The sequence below is a fragment of the Mixophyes fleayi genome, chromosome 10, assembly GCF_038048845.1.
Source record: "Mixophyes fleayi isolate aMixFle1 chromosome 10, aMixFle1.hap1, whole genome shotgun sequence".
Lineage (NCBI taxonomy): Eukaryota > Metazoa > Chordata > Amphibia > Anura > Limnodynastidae > Mixophyes > Mixophyes fleayi.
The window spans coordinates 89,750,325-89,769,962 of record NC_134411.1 but is presented as its reverse complement, the minus strand read 5'-3'; the positions used below and the strand labels follow the sequence as shown (position 1 = coordinate 89,769,962).

The 19,638-nt window shown below is 45.0% G+C and overlaps 2 protein-coding genes across 2 annotated transcripts in view; one reads left to right on the top strand and one right to left on the bottom strand.

Annotated features, from left to right (window-relative positions):
* Window positions 1–2,111, top strand: part of COG8 (component of oligomeric golgi complex 8) — a 31,700-nt gene extending 29,589 nt beyond the window's left edge. The window contains exon 5 of the mRNA XM_075189100.1: window positions 1,790–2,111. Within this exon, the coding sequence (XP_075045201.1) occupies window positions 1,790–1,947 (158 nt within the window). The 3' untranslated portion in view covers window positions 1,948–2,111. The remainder of the gene's footprint in view (window positions 1–1,789) is intronic.
* Window positions 2,112–4,313: 2,202 nt separating this feature from the next.
* Window positions 4,314–14,400, bottom strand: VPS4A (vacuolar protein sorting 4 homolog A). Its single transcript, XM_075189097.1, has 11 exons — window positions 14,279–14,400; window positions 10,871–10,982; window positions 10,239–10,383; window positions 9,385–9,446; window positions 7,367–7,486; window positions 6,488–6,644; window positions 6,256–6,404; window positions 6,004–6,085; window positions 5,304–5,523; window positions 5,080–5,220; window positions 4,314–4,974 (listed from the first exon to the last, which is right to left on the bottom strand). The coding sequence occupies exons 1-11, from the start codon at window positions 14,297–14,299 to the stop codon at window positions 4,873–4,875; spliced, it is 1,311 nt and encodes a 436-aa protein (XP_075045198.1). The 5' UTR covers window positions 14,300–14,400; the 3' UTR covers window positions 4,314–4,872.
* Between the last annotated feature and the right edge of the window lie 5,238 nt (window positions 14,401–19,638).

The window sequence follows — 19,638 nt, the reverse complement described above, 5'->3', positions numbered from 1 at the left end:
TTTTCACCCTACCTGAGAGTGAAGCTTTTTTAAACCACTGGGATAGATGATAATGTCATGCAGGGTACACTCCATATCTATGAAGGGTTTACTGAGTTATGTGTTTTTTTTTGTTTTTTTTCTGTAGGTAATCCAAACATGTTGGTCTCAAGAAGTTGCAGACTCCTCGGTCTCCTGTCCCAGAACTCACACGGTGTATTCTTTGGTGGTCCGCAGTCTTCCCGTCTTTGCGCTTCCTGGACAGGTGTAAAGCAGCGTAGCTACTGGCGGTATCTGAAGAGGACGGTGCTGGGAGCCTCCACCCCACCCTACAAGCGGGTGGTTCAGACAGGAGATCCGGTTTTGCGCATCCAGGCTCAGTCTGTTCCCCCGGAGCATATCACACAGCCGGACACGCAGGCTGTGCTGAGGCGAATGGTCCAGGTTCTGAAGTCTGGTGGCTGTGTAGGACTAAGTGCTCCTCAGTTGGGGGTTCCTCTACGTATTATGGCTCTGGAGCTCCCAGAGAATATGTGTCGGGAGGTGCCCTCTGAAGTGCGAGTGCTGCGTGAAATGGACCCCTTCCCCCTGAGGATCTTCATTAACCCATCTATGCGAGTCCTGGACTCTCGTAAACTCCACTTCCCAGAGGGTTGCAGCAGTTTAGCGGGCTTCTCGGCCGTTGTACCGAGGTTCTACTCTGTGGAGATATCTGGTGCGTTACACATAAATGTGGTCTTTATACCAGTCAATGAACTGCCCAGAACCTATGTCCTGACTTGGATAGATGTGAATTAACCAGGTCTTGTTGCATTGATTGACCAAGGAGGGTTTGAGTTGAGATTTGCAGTCTGGCTACCCAAAAACTGGTTGCAGGTTGTTATCCAATGTTTAATTTAGGTGTAAACTGTACTGTAAAGTTACCTGATTTAATAGACCCCAATGTTCTCAACAAATATATATTTTAGGCGTGAGAAGAGTGTTAAGATAACTGTACCGGCACCCCGGTGGGTGCAGCCCGCGGGCACCAATGCTGTGTGTGATCGAAGAGCTGGATTGGAGGTCCATGTGGCTTAAACTACAACCAGGGGAGATTGGTGGTGGGGGTGAGAAGAGGAAGAGATAGGAGACCACAAAGGAAATGACAGGATGAAATTGAGACGTTGGTCCTGTCAGGTAGGAAGTGTGAGCTTCTGTCCACAACCGCTTCTCTTTTCCTGACCCATGTGATTTACTATAGAACCAACGTGACTACAGAGCACAGATAGAGCAATGTTTTTAATAAAAGTCACAAAGGGCAAAGTAAATTGCACAATGAATGTGATATGAAGGTGAAAACCCTCTTAGTGTCATCGATTGCCCGGATGATTTACATGCTCTTGTCATACGCTTCCGATTTAATTTAAATAGTGTCTAATGCCTGGAATAAGCCATGGAACTTGTCTGCTTTTCATGCCATTCCTAGTTGCTTTATACATGTGGGGACACGACAAATACAACATGCTTTTTCCAATCTTGAACACAGTTGTTGTAACTACTACGTTGAAAGTAATTTGATTTATGTTTAAAGTGCTTGTCACACAAATAACACAATACAAGTGTTTTGATGGGAGCAATTTGGCAAGATAGGCAGTTGTCTAGGGCCACCGAGAACAAGACTATACTATCAATTCTTCATCTGATACTTAGGGGGAGGGTATGTTGCAGCACATATGGCTTTCAGGTACTCTCACTATGCTCCTAAAACACCCCTTCATTCATGGAAATGGCAAAGCATCTGTCTAAACCTAACCCTGCCTGTTCTCACTAGGTCTGAATGAAAAGGGGGATCAGACCAGCTGGAAAGCGCAAGGCTGGGCGGCCCGGATTATCCAACACGAGATGGATCACCTGGATGGCGTTCTCTACTTTGATAAAATGGATCCTCGAACCTTTGTAAATGTTAACTGGATGGAACTGAACGATTGATGTAAAATCATTTCCGCTTCGCCTCTAGTGCTGTGAAGATGTACACGACGACTCAGGGTGCCCTCTAGTGGTAAGAGGAAGAACTGTAGCTTGTTTTTTGTGGAACACATTGTTTACACAAACTGTCAATTGTCTTGTGCTGATTAAAGTAAGTGTTGCAATTATATATTCAGTTGTCTGCTAGTGACTTGTATAATGAACAGCAATCAGATGCTTCTTCAACCTTCAATGCTTTAAACTCTCCCTCAGAACTCACTAAAGGCTACCAGATCGCTGCCTGACCTTTCCCCGTATCTCGCCCTCTTCTTGTCACTCCCTCATACTCCTACTCCAACCTTTCTCCTTTTAAAAATGGCTGAGGCTAATAATTGTCGTCGTTGGTGGGTAGTAGACGCCACGTGCCCATCCCTCCCCCTTTAATCCAGCTCTACTTCTTCCATTAATACTTGATATCCTTCTAATTACCATCAATTATGTACCAGGAACGTTAAACTGTCATCTACATACTAGAGATAAACATTTTGTATAAAAGAACCAATATTTATGAGGTTGTATTCTCTCAATTCCATAGCGTGAGCCCACTGCCTCCTGCAGAACTTATACCCTGTAGTGTCATGAATATTGGTTCAGTCTGTAAAATAATTGGTGATTAGGTCTACTTCAGCCTGTCATCATTAATATACAGATTTCCGAAATTAATATTGTTGCACTACTGTCTCCTTCTACTCCATAATCAACAGTTGAAAATGAATTTATTGCATACTTTTGTTTTTCTTTTTAAATAAAGCTTTGTCCGTTTTCTCTTCCTTGGCTGGTGACCCCTCCCTGTTATATGTAAATGAGCACTGATAACAGATTCAGCAGTTATTCTAGTAGGTATAAAAAAAAAAAAAGTAATTTGTTTCTGGTTTAACATGATTGACTGACTAGACATGTAGGGGTCCACCTTAAACCAAACTGAAAAACAAAAACGGTTATAGTAAAAGCACAAAGGTGCATACTATACACGTTCTTGTATACAAGGGGCTTATCAGGAATATGTCCGGTAAAATAAAATCTTAAAAGGTGTTTTCTTAGTGACTTTGGCCCCAGCTCTGTAGCTGTATGTAATATTTACATTGGGTTAGAGTTAGCCACCAGCTGTGTCCAAATGACGACTCCCAGAATGCTTTCCAAACCAGTGACGCTAGTTTGGTCAGGGGATTGCAAATACGTGGCTTTGCAGGATTACGTTGTTTGCAGACAGGTTAAATAGAGCATAGAAGTAGAGTGTAATGGTTAGAATGGAATTCATATAAAAAAAAAAATCAGGACATAATCTGTTCTGTATATGTTGCACCTTTTGCCCACCCAAATCAGGACCATCCCGTCTCAGTGCCTGGATGGGTTTCCCACAGAGTGCTAAAAGCCATGTCAATAGTGGTCATCTAGTCAGGGGAATCTTCCTAGCAGTGAGGCCAGAACTCTGCTGGTCCGGGCAAAGGATGAGAAATGATTTATATTAATGTTCCTAGGAGCAGCAATCGTAACTGGACCTTTAAATCTGAGTCATAGTTTGGCATAATTAACACATTTGGCATAAATAATATAAATATTTTGCAATGAATAGTAGCCACACAGTAATAATTTCCGGTGGTAATCAATTTCACAAATAAAACCTGAATGTAGCAAAACCGGATTTCAGTTTAAACAGACTTACCTTAAAGCCGACGGTACCAGTAGGCTGACAGCAAGTTATTCCGAAGGGCCAGGTGTCCGGCGGTACATTTTGACGTCATCGCGACCTGCATCAATGTTAATTTAAAACGGCAACGTCAGGACCACGCAGGTTAAGTATTTAAACACTTAACCCGACATTGCCGCTTTAAATTAACAATGATACAGTTCGCAATGACGTCAAAATTTACAGCCGGACACCTGCCCATCGTTCAACCTTACCCAACGCTTAATTTCGGGGTGTCCAAATATTACAGACTTTAAATGGACCTCCAGTAGTGAGGGCCTATCTGGTAATATAATAGGGATAAATGGAGTGCATGGGATAGCAAACAAGTAACACGCAAGATGAGAAAGGAACCATGACATCTGCCCTTCTCGGAGCGACTCCTCTAGCCAAGGACTTGTCTCTCTGCGATCTTTAATCTGGCCACACAAATGCAGATTGGAACTTGTTGTGTGCCCGAAACGCTAGAAACCCACTGCAGCAGGATTCTGTCTGAGACAACCGAAAACCAGTTTGACAGATGACCCCAATAAGTTACCTTTAAGACCCAGAAGGCGCCCACGTCCGCGACCAGCGATCCGTTCTTTTGAGTCAACGTCTGAACTACTTAACCTACAGACTGGCCCTCCAGTGTTATAACGGATCACTGTGTGTATCAGCAGCTTTATTTAATAATGAGTATCAGACATAGAACATGATTTGAAAGAGAGAGAGAGAATATATTTACACAGCTGAACACTCATCCCCAGTAATGCACACATCAGATACCGGCGGGGAGTCAGGGGGGGGGGAGGGTGGTGAGGATGCGGACATAAGTGGGAGCATGTAGAAGCCACCCTGCCTATGTTCCCGGGGGGGGGGGGGAAGGAATTGGGACATTACAGTCAATTAGAAGTCAGTTGTCATTGTAAGTCAGGCAAGGAGGAAAAGGAGGACGTTCCTGCAGTTTGTTGGGTTGGGGGGAGGCAGTCACGTGGGGGGTTGGTGACTGATGGCAAATGAATGTAAACCTCAGAGACAGAAGCTTGTTGAAGGTGGGTGGAGCCTCCCCTTTGGTGCAGGGCCCTAGGGGAGGGTAGGAGTCCTGAATATAGGAGAGGGTGGCCGGAGCCTGCAGATTCCTGCGGTGTTACCGGTAGGGGCACTTAAAGATAAGCAAGCGAACACGATGCCCCCCCTCCCTTCACGGTGCCCACTGCACCTCATCCTTCCTGACCAAAGTCTTCTGTAAACTTCTTCACTTTCCACAAGTCTTCTGCATTCACTGTGGGCCGGGTGGTCGCCAGAGATCGCAGCATATCGGACTACGAGAGAAAGGAAGGACGGGTAGAATAAAGACAACGTACAAAGAATTAGTTTGGCTGTAAGTGTGTCTTCCTTTAAATAAGGACAGTATTGTTCCTACTCACCATGCAGATTACAGGCTCCAACAGTTTATCACTGGGCACATCCATCCAGGTCATCTCAACAGCTCCAGGTTCTCCAGGAGAGCATGGAGACAGGAGGTCGTCTACTGTGAGTCCAGGGTTAGTGCGGGAAGGACCTCTGACCTAACACAGAAGAACCAGCCAATCAGAATGTTCCTCACCACCCTACGCGTGCTGCTCGTCTTTGCACACACCTAGGATATTACCTTCTTGAAGTGTGTGGCTGATTGAACCTTTCGCACGGGCTGCATTAATGCATCTCTCACGATGACACTGATGTCTGCTCCTGAGTAACCATCAGTTTTGTTGGCCAGCTCGCGAATGTTTGCGTCGTTGAGGCTGTGAGGCGTATTACCCAAGTGCAGCCGGAACATCTGGGCGCGAGCAGCCTCTTCTGGCAGCGGGATGTATATCCGCTTCTCAAACCTGGAAGTCAGAGAATAATCTTTTTCACCTTCATTTATGAAACAAAGTTACCTATAGACATATTCAGAACTCTTAAAAGTAATGCAGAAGTTAAGTACTGTTTAAGCATGTATCAGATTTTTTTCTCTTAGCTATCCTCCTACAAATCATTATATGCTTTTCAAAATCTCTCTGGTTGGCAAACAAAAATTGCTACCAAACACAGACACAGGCTGCAGACAGAGGTCAGAGGGGTGTTCTAAAGCCTCTCTGCTTACTACACCATGTTTCATGTGACTGTGGTTGCCATAGTAGCGTAGAATCAAGGAAAAATAGTGAATACCAACATTCTATTATCTTTCATAATGCCACCAGGGGGCACTATTCTTAAGTCTACAGTTACTATATAATTTCAGCTAAACAGACAAGAGGGTAGTTTGGCCTCTTCCCCTGAAGGAGGTATATGGTGGGTTAGATATGGGCAGTAGTCACCAATCTCACCTTCTCCTGATGGCAGAGTCCAGCACCCACGGTATGTTGGTGGCTCCCAATACCAAGATTCCATCATTGTTATTTCCGACACCTGAAAAATAAGCAGTGGTCATGACAATATAGAACTAACAATGCATGGTGGGGTGGCATGATCATAAAATGTGTGTGACCATCGGATAAACTACGAAGAACAGAAGAGTACTAAGGTGACACAAGAGGAACCTAAGGATGGGATTTGTAGAACAGAGGAGCATGCATTACCCTGCATCTGCACCAGGAACTCGGTCTTGATCCTACGAGCAGCTTCACTCTCATTTTCATTCCGAGAGCCACACAGTGAGTCGACCTCATCAATGAAAATGATGGAAGGCTTGTGTTGTCTCGCCAGCTCAAATAGGTTTTTCACCAGCCTGTAAAATACAGATGATATGATGTCCATATGCCAAACAGTGGGACAAATCTGTATTTAATGTAGCATCCCCTGCCCACTCACTTCTCACTCTCTCCCAACCACTTGGACATCAAGTCAGAGGAGGACACAGAAAAGAATGTGGAGTTATTGGCTTCGGTTGCTACAGCTTTGGCCAGGTATGACTTTCCCGTTCCCGGGGGTCCAAAGAGCAAGATACCACGCCAGGGGGTCCTCTTTCCTGGGGGAAATGGAGGGAAGATTATACCAATGTAAATAGAAGCAGAATAACAGGAGTACTCATTAGACAGTTGGAAACAAACCATTATACTGTTGGCAAAATATAATGTCTCAAGTCTCTAGAGTCATTATAAAGCTTACGGTACCATTATGCTGCAATTTTTATGACCAATTAGGCCATTTTAAATCTAAATACCCACAATTTTTCCCCTCGTCCAGAGGTTTTAAAACGAAGACTCCCAATCACCATCAAACACTGACAACATAACCACACCCCTGTCCACAGCCCCACCCCCCAGGATCCAGAGTTGGTTGTGGAGGTCAGAATGATTTTCTTCACTGTACTCTAGAATGCAGCTTTAAGACAGCAGAATCATAAAGCTTTGCATCACAATTGGACATGAGTACGAGATGCCATGTTCGGTGACCAGCAGGGGGTGGGGAGGTGGTGCCATTGGGTAACATTTAAACAGCTGTCAGCAGGAAAGGAGCACTGGCACCTGATTGGACCTTATTTGCACCATCCAATCAGATATCTCTTTCAGTGCACCCTCTCTGCTGACAAACTTACAAAGAGGCGTCACCGCTCCAGCACCTATGAGGCTTGAAATATGGCGGGTCCTGCGTCTGATTAAACTGTGATTGCAAGGTAAAACATTTTCTCTCAGCATGTCATGTGAGTGGTGTTGGTGCAGAGAATTATACACAAGAGGAAATACTGACCTGTGAAGAGGTGGGGGAACTTAATGGGCAAAATCACAGCTTCCTTCAAAGCTTCCTTTGCTCCTTCCAGCCCAGCCACGTCATTCCACCGGACATTTGGCTTCTCCATTACGATGGCACCTGCAGCAATTCAATGAGGTTCATGGTAAGAGGAAGAAGCCAGTCACAATCTGCAGGAAAATAATGACGCTCAACAGGGACTGGAATGCTGGAGTTTAAGAGATATTACTAGCATTAGGCAATATGACACGGCTATTGTATATATATTTTATACTGTCACAAGCTTCCTCAAGCAGTTTATCTATTGTATCCAAGTCCAATAGGAATGCCTCTTCTCTCTATCTCTCCCAGCCAGATCCACCTCTCCTGTCCGTCCTGTCTCCTCTCCCAGCCACTTCCACCTCTCCTGTCCGTCTGGTCTCCTCTCCCAGCCACATCCACCTCTCCTGTCCCTCCTGTCTCCTATCCCAGCCACATCCACCTCTCCTGTCCATCCTGTCTCCTCTCCCAGCCTCATCCACCTCTCCTGTCTCCTCTCCCAGCCACTTCCACCTCTCCTGTCTCCTCTCCCAGCCACTTCCACCTCTCCTGTCTCCTCTCCCAGCCACATCCACCTCTCCTGTCCATTTTGTCTCTTCTCCCAGCCACTTCCACCTCTCCTGTCTCCTCTCCCAGCCACATCCACCTCTCCTGTCCATCCTGTCTCCTCTCCCAGCCTCATCCACCTCTCCTGTCTCCTCTCCCAGCCACTTCCACCTCTCCTGTCTCCTCTCTCAGCCACTTCCACCTCTCCTATCTCCTCTCCCAGCCACATCCACCTCTCCTGTCCATTTTGTCTCTTCTCCCAGCCACTTCCACCTCTCCTGTCTCCTCTCCCAGCCACATCCACCTCTCCTGTCCATCCTGTCTCTTCTCCCGGCCACATCCACCTCTCCTGTCCCTTCTGTCTCCTCTCCCAGCCACATCCACCTCTCCTGTCCCTTCTGTCTCCTCTCCCAGCCACATCCACCTCTCCTGTCCCTCCTGTCTCCTCTCCCAGCCACTTCCACCTCTCCTGTCTCCTCTCCCAGCCACATCCACCTCTCCTGTCCATCCTGTCTGCTCTCCCAGCCACATCCACCTTTCCTGTCCGTCCTATCTCTTCTCCCAGCCACTTCCACCTCTCCTGTCCCTCCTGTCTCCTCTCCCAGCCACATCCACCTTTCCTGTCCCTCCTGTCTCCTCTCCCGGCCACATCCACCTCTCCTGTCTCCTCTCCAAGCCACATCCACCTCTCCTGTCCGTCTTGTCTCCTCTCCCACCAACATCCACCTCTCCTGTCCGTCCTGTCTTCTCTCCAAGCCACATCCACCTCTCCTGTCCATCCTGTCTCCTCTCCCACCCACATCCACCTCTCCTGTCCGTCCTGTCTCCTCTCCCAGCCACACCCACCTCTCCTGTCCCTCCTGTCTCCTCTCCCACCCACATCCACCTCTCCTGTCTCCTCTCCCGGCCACATCCACCTCTCCTGTCCCTCCTGTGTCCTCTCAAAGCCACATCCACCTCTCCTGTCCGTCCTGTCTCCTCTCCCACCCATATCCACCTTTCCTGTCCCTCCTGTCTCCTCTCTCAGCCACATCCACCTCTCCTGTCCATCCTGTTTCCTCTTAGACAGAGAATCACCTCCTTCAAGCACTATAAGTGTGAAAAATGTTAGAGCACCAGGTGGAATCTAACCACACGTCCCTGTTTACCTTTGATTATTGTCCAGCTGCATAGTCAATAAAAAGATTTATCTCCATCGTCTACCCTGACTGCAGTTGACTCTGAATTTGTCAAGAGCTGTGTTTCTGACAATGGCATCGGATTTAACAGTTTATTATATCTAGATGGTACTGGCTACCTGGAGACATCAATCAATGAATAGTATCCAAGTCCACTCACACCCAGAGCCCCCTCGTATCTGCACCTGAACTTCCACCCCATCCAGTCTTCTGTCACACTCACAGAGACCCCTACACCCCATCACTCACACATACCCATCAGTTGTTCCTGTAGTTTCTTTTTTTCCGGATTTTCACCTTCACTATCGCTGTCGCTTCTGTGAAGATAGAAAAAAAACACAGACATATCAATGACCGGCCGACCGTTCAGCTATACGTGGAACAGATATATACCTTTTAAAGTCAGGAACCATTGAGAAAAAGGTAATACTACATTTTCCATTTTTTTAGGAGAGGCTGTTGGGAGTTTGTTAATTACAAACCTTCAAGATGAAAAAGTATATCAAGAAATCAGAATAATCACATAATTTAAAGGGCCATTTGACTTGTATTTAAAGACAAAATAAGATACTGGAATAATCTAGGTGTTGAATCTAATTATTACATATAGACATTGTATTAAATATTATACTAAATAGCCATACACTGTGAAAATGCTCTGAATAAATGAAAAGAACAATTCTAAACAGTTGCGGCTACAAATCCATTAATATGGCAACACTGAGCTATAGAGGAGCCAACCAGGAAGTCACGTCAAGCTCTCGGCATAGGAAAACGGGGCTATTTTATAGTGTCTCTCACAGGCCATCAAGGCTTTTATATAGGTAATTATTGCACAAGGCATTACTAAGCGAAGAAATTACACCGCAATCTTCAACTTGGTGACGGGTTCTCTTTAAACATGCACCACTACTAGAAAGGGACCACCATCGGTTTACTAACGAATTACACCCAAAACGGCTGACATTGACCTGTGTGATGTAAGAGTGATTTGGGACCCACAGGAGTGTTGTATAAGAGTCTATACTAAAGAGGTAAAACTTAACAAGTCACCTGTAAGAGGGGGTCCCCTCATACCCCCATGCAGTATGCAGAGAAGAACATCTCACCCCTTCTCATTCTGTGACTCCTTCACAGGTTTTTTGCTTTGCTTGTCCTTCGTTTTTAGATAATCCTTAAGTTTCTCTGCTCGATCCAGATACTGCATGCACTTGGCTCGGATGCTCTCCTTGGCCTTGTCACTGTGAGCTTCATCTGTTGTCAGAAAACAAGGTAGGACGTAGTAAGAGCATACTGCCTACTTCTCATTCACACCAAAGACAGTCCGTGTATGTCAGTGTACCCCGTGTACGCTGACATACCCTCTCACCCAGCCTGTGTACACCAACATAGCCTCTCACCCAGCCTAGCACCCTGTGTATGCCCTCATCACTTCTTACCCAGTCTGCCACCCTGTGTATACTGCGTCCCCTCTTACCCAGTCTGGCACCCTGTGTATACTGCGTCCGTTCTTACCCAGTCTGGCACCCTGTGTATACCTGTGTCCCTTCTTACCCAGCCTGGCACCTATGTATGCCCACATCCCTTTCTCACCCAGACTGGCACCATGTGTATCTCTATAACCCATGTCACCCAGACTACAAGCCAGTGTAACCAAATATCCACATTCATTTGACCTGAGCATGCACCTCTATGTATCACTGCGTTTAATGTCACCCAGTATGGGTGCCCACGGACTTACACTTAATGGCATGCAGGAAATACTCCACAGCATGCTGGTATAACCTCAGAGCCTCCTCATAGTTCTTATTCTTGTCCTCCTCTGTGGCTTTGGTCACCAGATCGATGGCTTTCTATAGGAAAGAAAAAAGGTGATGTTGGTCTAGGCGTAATCTCCAAACGGTCTACTATCTACCTGTGATTCTAGACAGTATGCTTCACCAGAGAGGGAAGGGGCCCGGGGGACCAGAGAGGGAAGGGGCCCGGGGGACCAGAGAGGGAAGGGGCCCGGGGGACCAGAGAGGGAAGGGGCCCGGGGGACCAGAGGGGGAAGGGGCCCGGGGGACCAGAGGGGGAAGGGGCCCGGGGGACCAGAGGGGGAATACCAGGACACCACAATAGTGGCATTGTATCAAAGTTAAAACATCTGTTTTATAAAGACCGGTATTATAGATCCTTTATTCATTTCATAAAGAGTGATGAAATCATGGAATTTGCCTCCAGAAAAGCTAGATTTGGGGTGTTATAAACTGTATTCTGGATGTCAGATTTTTTAATGACCTGGTAATGTGTTTACCTTCTAGTTAGTACATGGAGGAGTACTGTCAGCCCTACTTATTTAAAACATGAATTAAAACTGACCAAACAGAACAATCCGACTGTCCAGATTGCTTTTATCTTTTTATCGAAGTGTCTGCATATGATTTCATGGGAGCAAATGATCAACAACTATTATATAAAGTCTGTACAATAGTTCATAAAGTTCATTGAAACGTCCAAATGTCTGTGGGTACTAGTCTCATAAACTTAGATAATGTGTCATGCTCTTCATTTAAATTTTTGTTTCAGTTGAATAACAGCCTGCAATGTAAAAACTGTGTCCTTTATCCAGAGAATAATGGAAAAATCCAATAATTGCTGAGTGGGAAGTTCAGGGGACAATTGCTATCACAGTACCAGGAATAAACAATAGTTGGCACATGACTCAATAGATCGCCACAACCTTACAAAATAACATCTTGGTTTCTATTGCACCACCCAAAAACTTATCAGTACCCAGTTTCAGCTGTGAGGCCATTCCTAAACATGACAGAAGAGGTAGACCGAAACTGGCTGCTATATAAATATTACATGGCATTATAACAAGATTTAATACTCTGGTTGTCCATTTAGTCCTGTGTCCACTATCGTTGGTTCATAAATTGGTGGGAACAAATGCTCAATGACATAAAATACACAAAACAGTTCTATACAGTAACCAGCTTTTTTATATATATTATTTTTTAAGCAAAATAAACACCTAAACCGTTGTATTCTGCTAAACAAAGTCAATCCCAAGGTATACAGTGTGTTAAGAATTTAGTGTGGGCCGACCCCTCCTCAATAAAGGTTAGCAACCTGTCCATGTACAGTATCTATTGTTCCAATATACTGACTGCACATTGCATGTGTAGACAATCCAAGTGATGCAAATTTGTATTACTGTAGATTAAAGAGTCACACACTGCTATTACTTTACTAGATCTATATAGAAACATTTTTCTGACATCTTATATGGCGGACAACATCTGTTCGATCAACTGTCAAAGCCAAAGCTTTGTGAATGAACTAAATGAAGATGGGTGCCCACTAGTAAAATGGCCACCAGCGTTACATCAATAGGGACCTGCCAGGCTGGTAGCATTTGTCCAACCTATGATTACACCTCTGCTGTCATATGAACACATGTGACTTTTTTACTCACAAGCAGCACCTGAGTCACAAGTTATAATTAGTGACACAGCCACAGAAACACATGATACACTCCTGTAACTGGATGTTTGGGTGAATCCAGATCACTATGAGGTCAACAGATTTAACGCAACAGGAAGAATTGGAATAAAATTGACTAGTTAGGGTAAACGTTAAATTGTTTTTGTTTATGAATGATTTTAAGCACTGCCTATAGATAAGCACTGTGTAGTCCAAGGGTCAATCTATCGTTTTCATGGCACACAAATATGTTACAATGAATAACAGAAAGTGTTAAGGGGATACTTTAATAATTGTGGCACAGTTTATTTTCCCAAGTTCCAGGAAGAATTCCCTTTGTCCTTCCAGAACTTAATGCTTCTTCTCCCCGCACCAGCACTTAGCCAACCTTCAACCTGTGCTTTCTGACATCCACTGGTATCTCTCCTCGTCTTCTCTCTGGCTCCCTCCTTAGTGCGGGTCCTTTCTAACCCACCAAACCTTCTTGACAACCACATATCAGTCTCCTTTATAAGTTTTCCAATCACAGACATCAAGCTCCCCAACTGTAGAGCAATACCTCCTTCACTGGTGCCAACCGCTACATCGCTCTCTGCATCTTTATCCAACCACATATTAGTCTCTTGTACTGCTCTGACAGCTGCAAGACCCCATCCCTGGCTAGAGACCACGCCTACTCTGCCTCTGACAACTCCAGTACTCTGCTCTCTGCATTTTTTGTCCTCACACAGCTGTTTCTGCAGCATTTAGTGATAGGTGCCATATCAGATGCCAACATCAGTTTTCTCATACCCTCAGTATTATTACACACGTAAATTCTGCCACAATACTATAATATAGGTAATCAGCCTTCAACCACCCTGTCATCAGCCCCCCCCCCAGGACCCTGTCATCAGCCCCCCCCCAGGACCCTGTCATCAGCCCCCCCCAGCACCCAGTGATCAGACCCCCAGCACCCTGTCATCAGTCCCCCCCAGCACCCAGTGATCAGCCCCCCAGCACCCTGTCATCAGTCCCCCCCAGCACCCAGTGATCAGCCCCCCCAGCACCCAGTGATCAGACCCCCCAGCACCCTGTCATCAGCACCCAGTGATCAGCCCCCCCAGCACCCTGTCATCAGCCCCCCCCCAGCACCCTGTCATCAGCCCCCCCCCCCCAGCACCCTGTCATCAGCCCCCCCCAGCACCCTGTCATCAGCCCCCCCAGGACCCTGTCATCAGCCCCCCCCAGCACCCAGTGATCAGACCCCCAGCACCCAATGATCAGCCCCCCCCAGCACCCAGTGATCAGCCCCCCCAGCACCCAGTGATCAGACCCCCCAGCACCCAGTGATCAGCACCCAGTGATCAGCCCCCCCCAGCACCCTGTCATCAGCCCCCCCCCCAGCACCCTGTCATCAGCCCCCCCCCCAGCACCCTGTCATCAGCCCCCCCCCAGCACCCTGTCATCAGCCCCCCCCCAGCACCCTGTCATCAGCCCCCCCCCAGCACCCTGTCATCAGCCCCCCCCCCAGCACCCTGTCATCAGCCCCCCCCCCCAGCACCCTGTCATCAGCCCCCCCCCCCAGCACCCAGTGATCAGACCCTTGTTGTCACAACACACTACAGTGACGCCCCCCGCCCTCCCCCAGTACCCCGGTGATCCCGCCCACCACAGTCTCTCCGGCTCTCTCCGGTACCTGCAGGGTTGACGTTGTCATCTCATCTCCCGGTCCCGGTGTCTCAAGGGTTCCTGCGGATTCCGGGGCCTGTCACTTAACCGGAACCGGAAGTGGCGACAGGCTGAAACCACTGTACGAAACCGGAAGCAGCTGCAAAGATCAGGTGACTCCGTATGAGATCACTGCGGATGTTGCTATAACAACCGTGACGCTCCAGCTGTAAAAAGAACCACACTTCCCATGATGCACCGCAAATCAGATGGTTAATGTTAAAGGTTACAAAGCGGCCTGTAGGTCAGCAGCTGTAGTGGAACTACAAGTCCCAGCAGGCTGGAGTGCCAGAAGTGACTTAAGCCCTATAGTGTTGGAAGTAGTGCAGCTTAATAAGTCGTTGAAAACACCAATATTAATTTGCAATTAGCATTTAAGTTAAAATAATTATTAAATATTTTAAAATATTTTTATTTGTAAACACTATTTAAAGAGTGTTCAAATGAGCTGATCAAAAAAGTGTTTTTGTACTGACATCGCAAGAAAGTGAACTAAAAGCAAATTTATTTTTTTTCTAAACTCCATAAGGAAAGACTTAGTGTTTGGCATCAATCTACATTTCCAAAATATCAAAAAGAGGGATTCTACACATAGGGTTTCATAATGAAATCTACCCTTGAATATGATAATGCATTTTTTCTTTCTTCTTGTTAGTTTGCACTGTCATGAATTAAATGCTTATAATGTGTAGGGATAATATGGCTAGCCCAGCCAGGTATACCATTTTTAAGGTTAGACAACCCCTGAGTTTATTTAAGTCAAGATGGAGGAGATCTGGGCATTATAACACCCATCTATGGATTTCTTAACACTTTCTGTAGTGTAGGTTTTATTGTCCAGTAATCAAGAATTATAAAGGGATCGAGGGGGGCATCAATGATCAGAGGGGACTATCCTCTTTCACTTGAGGTGTCCCCATTGTTTCTTGGATCCAGGATTTGGGAGCTTTTACTACTAGAACACCTTAATAATTTCTGCAGTGTAGGGTGTTATTGTCTGGTGATCACTAAGCAACTACTGAGGGGCCACAGCATTTGAAAGTAGAAACTCCCCTCTTTCAAATGAGGACACCCCTGAGTTTATTGAAACTAGGATGGGAGAAATGCTGGTCCTCTTCCTCCATCCCTGGACTACTCAATGCTGGTAGCTATTATTTTATATTCTTTGAGCCCCGTGAGTGATTAGAGTTATATGCTGGGGTTAAAATTGCAAAGAAGTTTGATATTTTTCATATTTCCCTCTGTGATTTTCATTAGGAAGAAAAGCACCCTAAAGTCTATTCCACCTCCCCCTTCATACAATGCTATGGGCTGGTTTTGGAATTCACAGTTGCTTTTTTTCTATTTCAGAACTGGCAACACTGTGCCCGGTTCACCCATACTGAATCAGGCCTTAAATATTGACACATATTTTATAAATGCTGCAGACTTTGCAGTATTAATTTGTGGTAACAAAATATCCATGACATCAATTCATTCAGTATAATTTAATGTGATTAGAAAAAAAATTGGTCTCTTCCCCCAATATAAAATGCTTTACTCCTGAACTCCCCACTTAATATGCCATTACAGTAACCCGGGATGACAAAATGAACAAGAATGGTGGTTTTAAGCATCAACTTCATGGGAGACTAAATTGTCAACCTCACACCGGTATTTTTGTTTTGCTTTCTGTTGAATGAATACAATTAGAATTTATGACAGGTTGAACTTGATGGACCGGTCTCTTTTCATCCTTACTAATTATATAACTGTGCAGGCCATTCATTCAGCTTAGGGAACTTCAATAAAGGGAAGTTTGGGAGCAGATAAAAGAATGTATATGGAGCATCCCTCATCATCATCATTTATATAGCGCCACTGATTCCACAGCGCTGTACAGAGAACTCATTCACATCAGGCCCTGCTCCATTGGAGCTTACATTCCAAATTCCCTAACATACACACAGGCAGACAGACAGAGGGAGAGAGACTAGGGTCAATTTTGATAGCAGCCAATTAACCTACCAGTATGTTTTTGGAGTGTGGGAGGAAACCGAAGCACCCGGATGAAACCCACGCAAACAAGGGGGGGAACATAGAAACTCTACACAGATAAGGCCATGGTCGGGATTTGAACCCATGACCCCAGCGCTGTTTGGCAGAAGTGCTAACCACTTAGTCACCGTGCTGCCCATTCTCACAGAATGTTCAGGATACTCCAGAATTCTGGGTAGGTCTCCCAAGAGAGCAGGCTATTCTCCTGCATCCTGGCCATTCATCATTTTAGCCTTAGCATTGCATCGGGAGGGGGGCAGGGCGTAATTCACGACACCCTCTTCCGTATTTGTACTTCACCTCTCCTCCGGCAAGAATCCGTGGTGGTTGGGTACCCCAGCACCCGGCCATGAGCGCAGCTGGACATAGCGGTGATTTCCGGCAGCTCATATTGGGGAATTGAATTCCCCCCACAAAATGTATCTAAACTAATTGCAGTGGAGCCAATCATGTGTATTTAAATTTTTCGTTGGCTGGGCAGGTAGGTAGGTATAAACTAAGTATTGTAGCATGCAGACAACAGTTCCAGTAGACTCTGTGCTCCGACTACTGTGAAAAGCAGGAGATAATGTCAGGAAAAGACAAAGCTACAGCAGTTCTGCTGTAGGGCAGACAGGTAATAAGAAAAGGGATGTCCAATATATAACATATCGTGCAAGTAAGATGGAACCAGGACTTCCAGACATCCCAACATGCATGGTCCATGGTTTGTGGGTCTAGCTGCAGTAGTCCTCTTAGGATTCATCCAGGAAGAGCCGTGCTCCTCACCAAGATCCAAGTCCATAGGTGTAAAGCACCGTATTGCTTCAGAATTCATTTTGCTCATAACTACTCTATTACTGCTATTATATTGTCTTTTGATTACACCATAAAATATCAAAAGGTGCCATCACCTTTTCCTTCCTAGAGAAGAACTGTTCAGTTGCCCACATTCTTCTCTGCCTTCGGCGGTGTTCTCCAGCCTGTGAGAAAACGGTCAATCAGAGACGACCCGTCAGCCTTAGCTGGTAGAAGGATGAATTACAGGCTCACAATGATACATACATTAGATCAGGGGTGTCCAACCTTTTAGATCCCCTGGGCCACATTGGAAGATCACGAGTTGGTTCGGGCCGCACATAAGATACAATAACGATAGCTGATCATCCAAAAAACCATAGAAAACATAGTTAACATATATATAAGAGAAAAAAAAGTGATATATATATATATATATATATATATCACTTTTTTTTTTTTAAAATCCCCCTATACTTACCTTTCAATCGCCCTGTTCAAAAAATCCTCTCTAGTTATTATACTATAATCACTTTTTGTATTGTTTCGATGCAATATCAATAAAGTGCATTTAAGCCAGGTATTGTATATCAGGGTGCCCCTGACCAGGCCTGCGGTGCCTGACATATACATCCCTGTGCTGCGCTCCGCAATGGATGTTGGGCGTGATGACATCACGCCCGACATTCACTGCGAGCACCACATGGAGGAGGAGACAAGGGAGGGAGCCGGAGTATCAGCTGACGTGACTGCAAGGTAAGTATTTTCTTTTTTTTGCAGGATTTTTTTTTCCATTAACAGTACTGCCCCCCTTGCCACAACCAAAACTCCTTCTGGGCCACATTTACAGGTGTGCTGGGCCCATGCATTAGATCATCTTAGCCTTGCGCCAAAATTGCTAGATAATGGTTTTATTATCTACAATCTACCTGTGGAAAAACCTTTTCTTAATGCCACCGACATTAAATGTAAAGTAAAGGAAGATCACAGATTTTGAGAAGGCTTGTGCAGGACCAGCAGAAAACAGACATTACATTGAATGTGAAAACCCTTTCTTCTGTCACACAAAAGGCTTTAGCAGAGAGTGTGCTGTACAGAGCATCACCATTTTCACCACGTCACTTCATTCCAGACTTGGGGCTAGATTTACTAAGCTGCAGGTTTGAAAAAGTGGGGATGTTGCCTAGAGCAACCAATCAGATTCTAGCTTTCATTTATTTAGCACTTTCTACAAAATGAAAGCTAGAATCTGATTGGTTGCTATAGGCAACATCCCCACTTTTTCAAACCCGCAAGCTTAGTAAATCTAGCCCTTAGTTTCTCTTTGCAATACTTTAACATAACTTTCTCTGTCAGCATTACTGTTTAATATGTTGCACTAGCACTAGCTGCTTGGAAAGCTCTCACCGCACTTTGTGAAAGATATTCATCTTAAAATTCAATTACCAGGGAGAGAGAGAAAAAAAACAAAACAAAACACAAACAGCATCGCACCTCCTTCATAAATGAAGAACCAGCACCAGATAGCCTGGTCTGGTTACCACTATAGCACAAGTGCATTCTGCAAAAGTGACAACCCGCACTAGACTCTGCCAGACCCAGCTGGTCACACTAGAACAGGGGTCCCCCTCTCATAATGTGAGATCAGCCCCAAGCCAGTTAGCACAGGGAACAATTCCTTAGGGGACACCGGTCCTGCAAAAAAAACACGCGTGTGTAACACAGGACAAACAATACCCTGAGAGGTGGGTGACTAACAATACGGAGTCATTAAATACTGTTGTGGAACTACAAGTTGCAGACAGCCATTGACTACTACTACTACATACAAGCACCAACATGCTATTCCAAACAGGGTCCTCCAGAAAACATATTTCCACATAATTATCTAACAGAAAAAAAAAACCACACAATTTTAAAAACATTTTTATTATTGCATAGGTCGACCTGCTGCATATATTTCCACTAGTAATAATTTACGGTGATATTCGTGCTTTTTCAACCCCCTTTTCTTCCTGTCTACCTCCTCCCCCATCCCTGATCTCTCTCTCTTTTCCCCCCTCCCCACTGGTATAAAAATATAAAAGAAGACATCTTGTATACTCATATTTTGATTTATGTGCGGTTTGTATTTTCTATGCTGCTTCCTCTTTAAAAAAAGATTTTTAAAAAAATATTAAAATAAAAACACCCCAAGCCCTTGTTTACCATTTTATTAAACTGCTAAATCTAAAAAAAAAATCTACCTAACATAATCTACTCTATATAGAAATCTTCATCCACAACTTTATCTAAAGGGAAAATAATGTCAAATGCATCAAATTCATTTCAGGGTAATTTTATATTTTGCATGAATAGGTTAGTACGTATGTTTTAGATGGAATGGCGTTTTAAACATCATTTTCTGAACCATATTCTACATAGCTTAAGTAGTACTATATGTGCATAGATATTTAAATTGTTATTACAGGTTTGTTTTTTTGGATATGCATAACTGAACTGGATGCGCTGTTA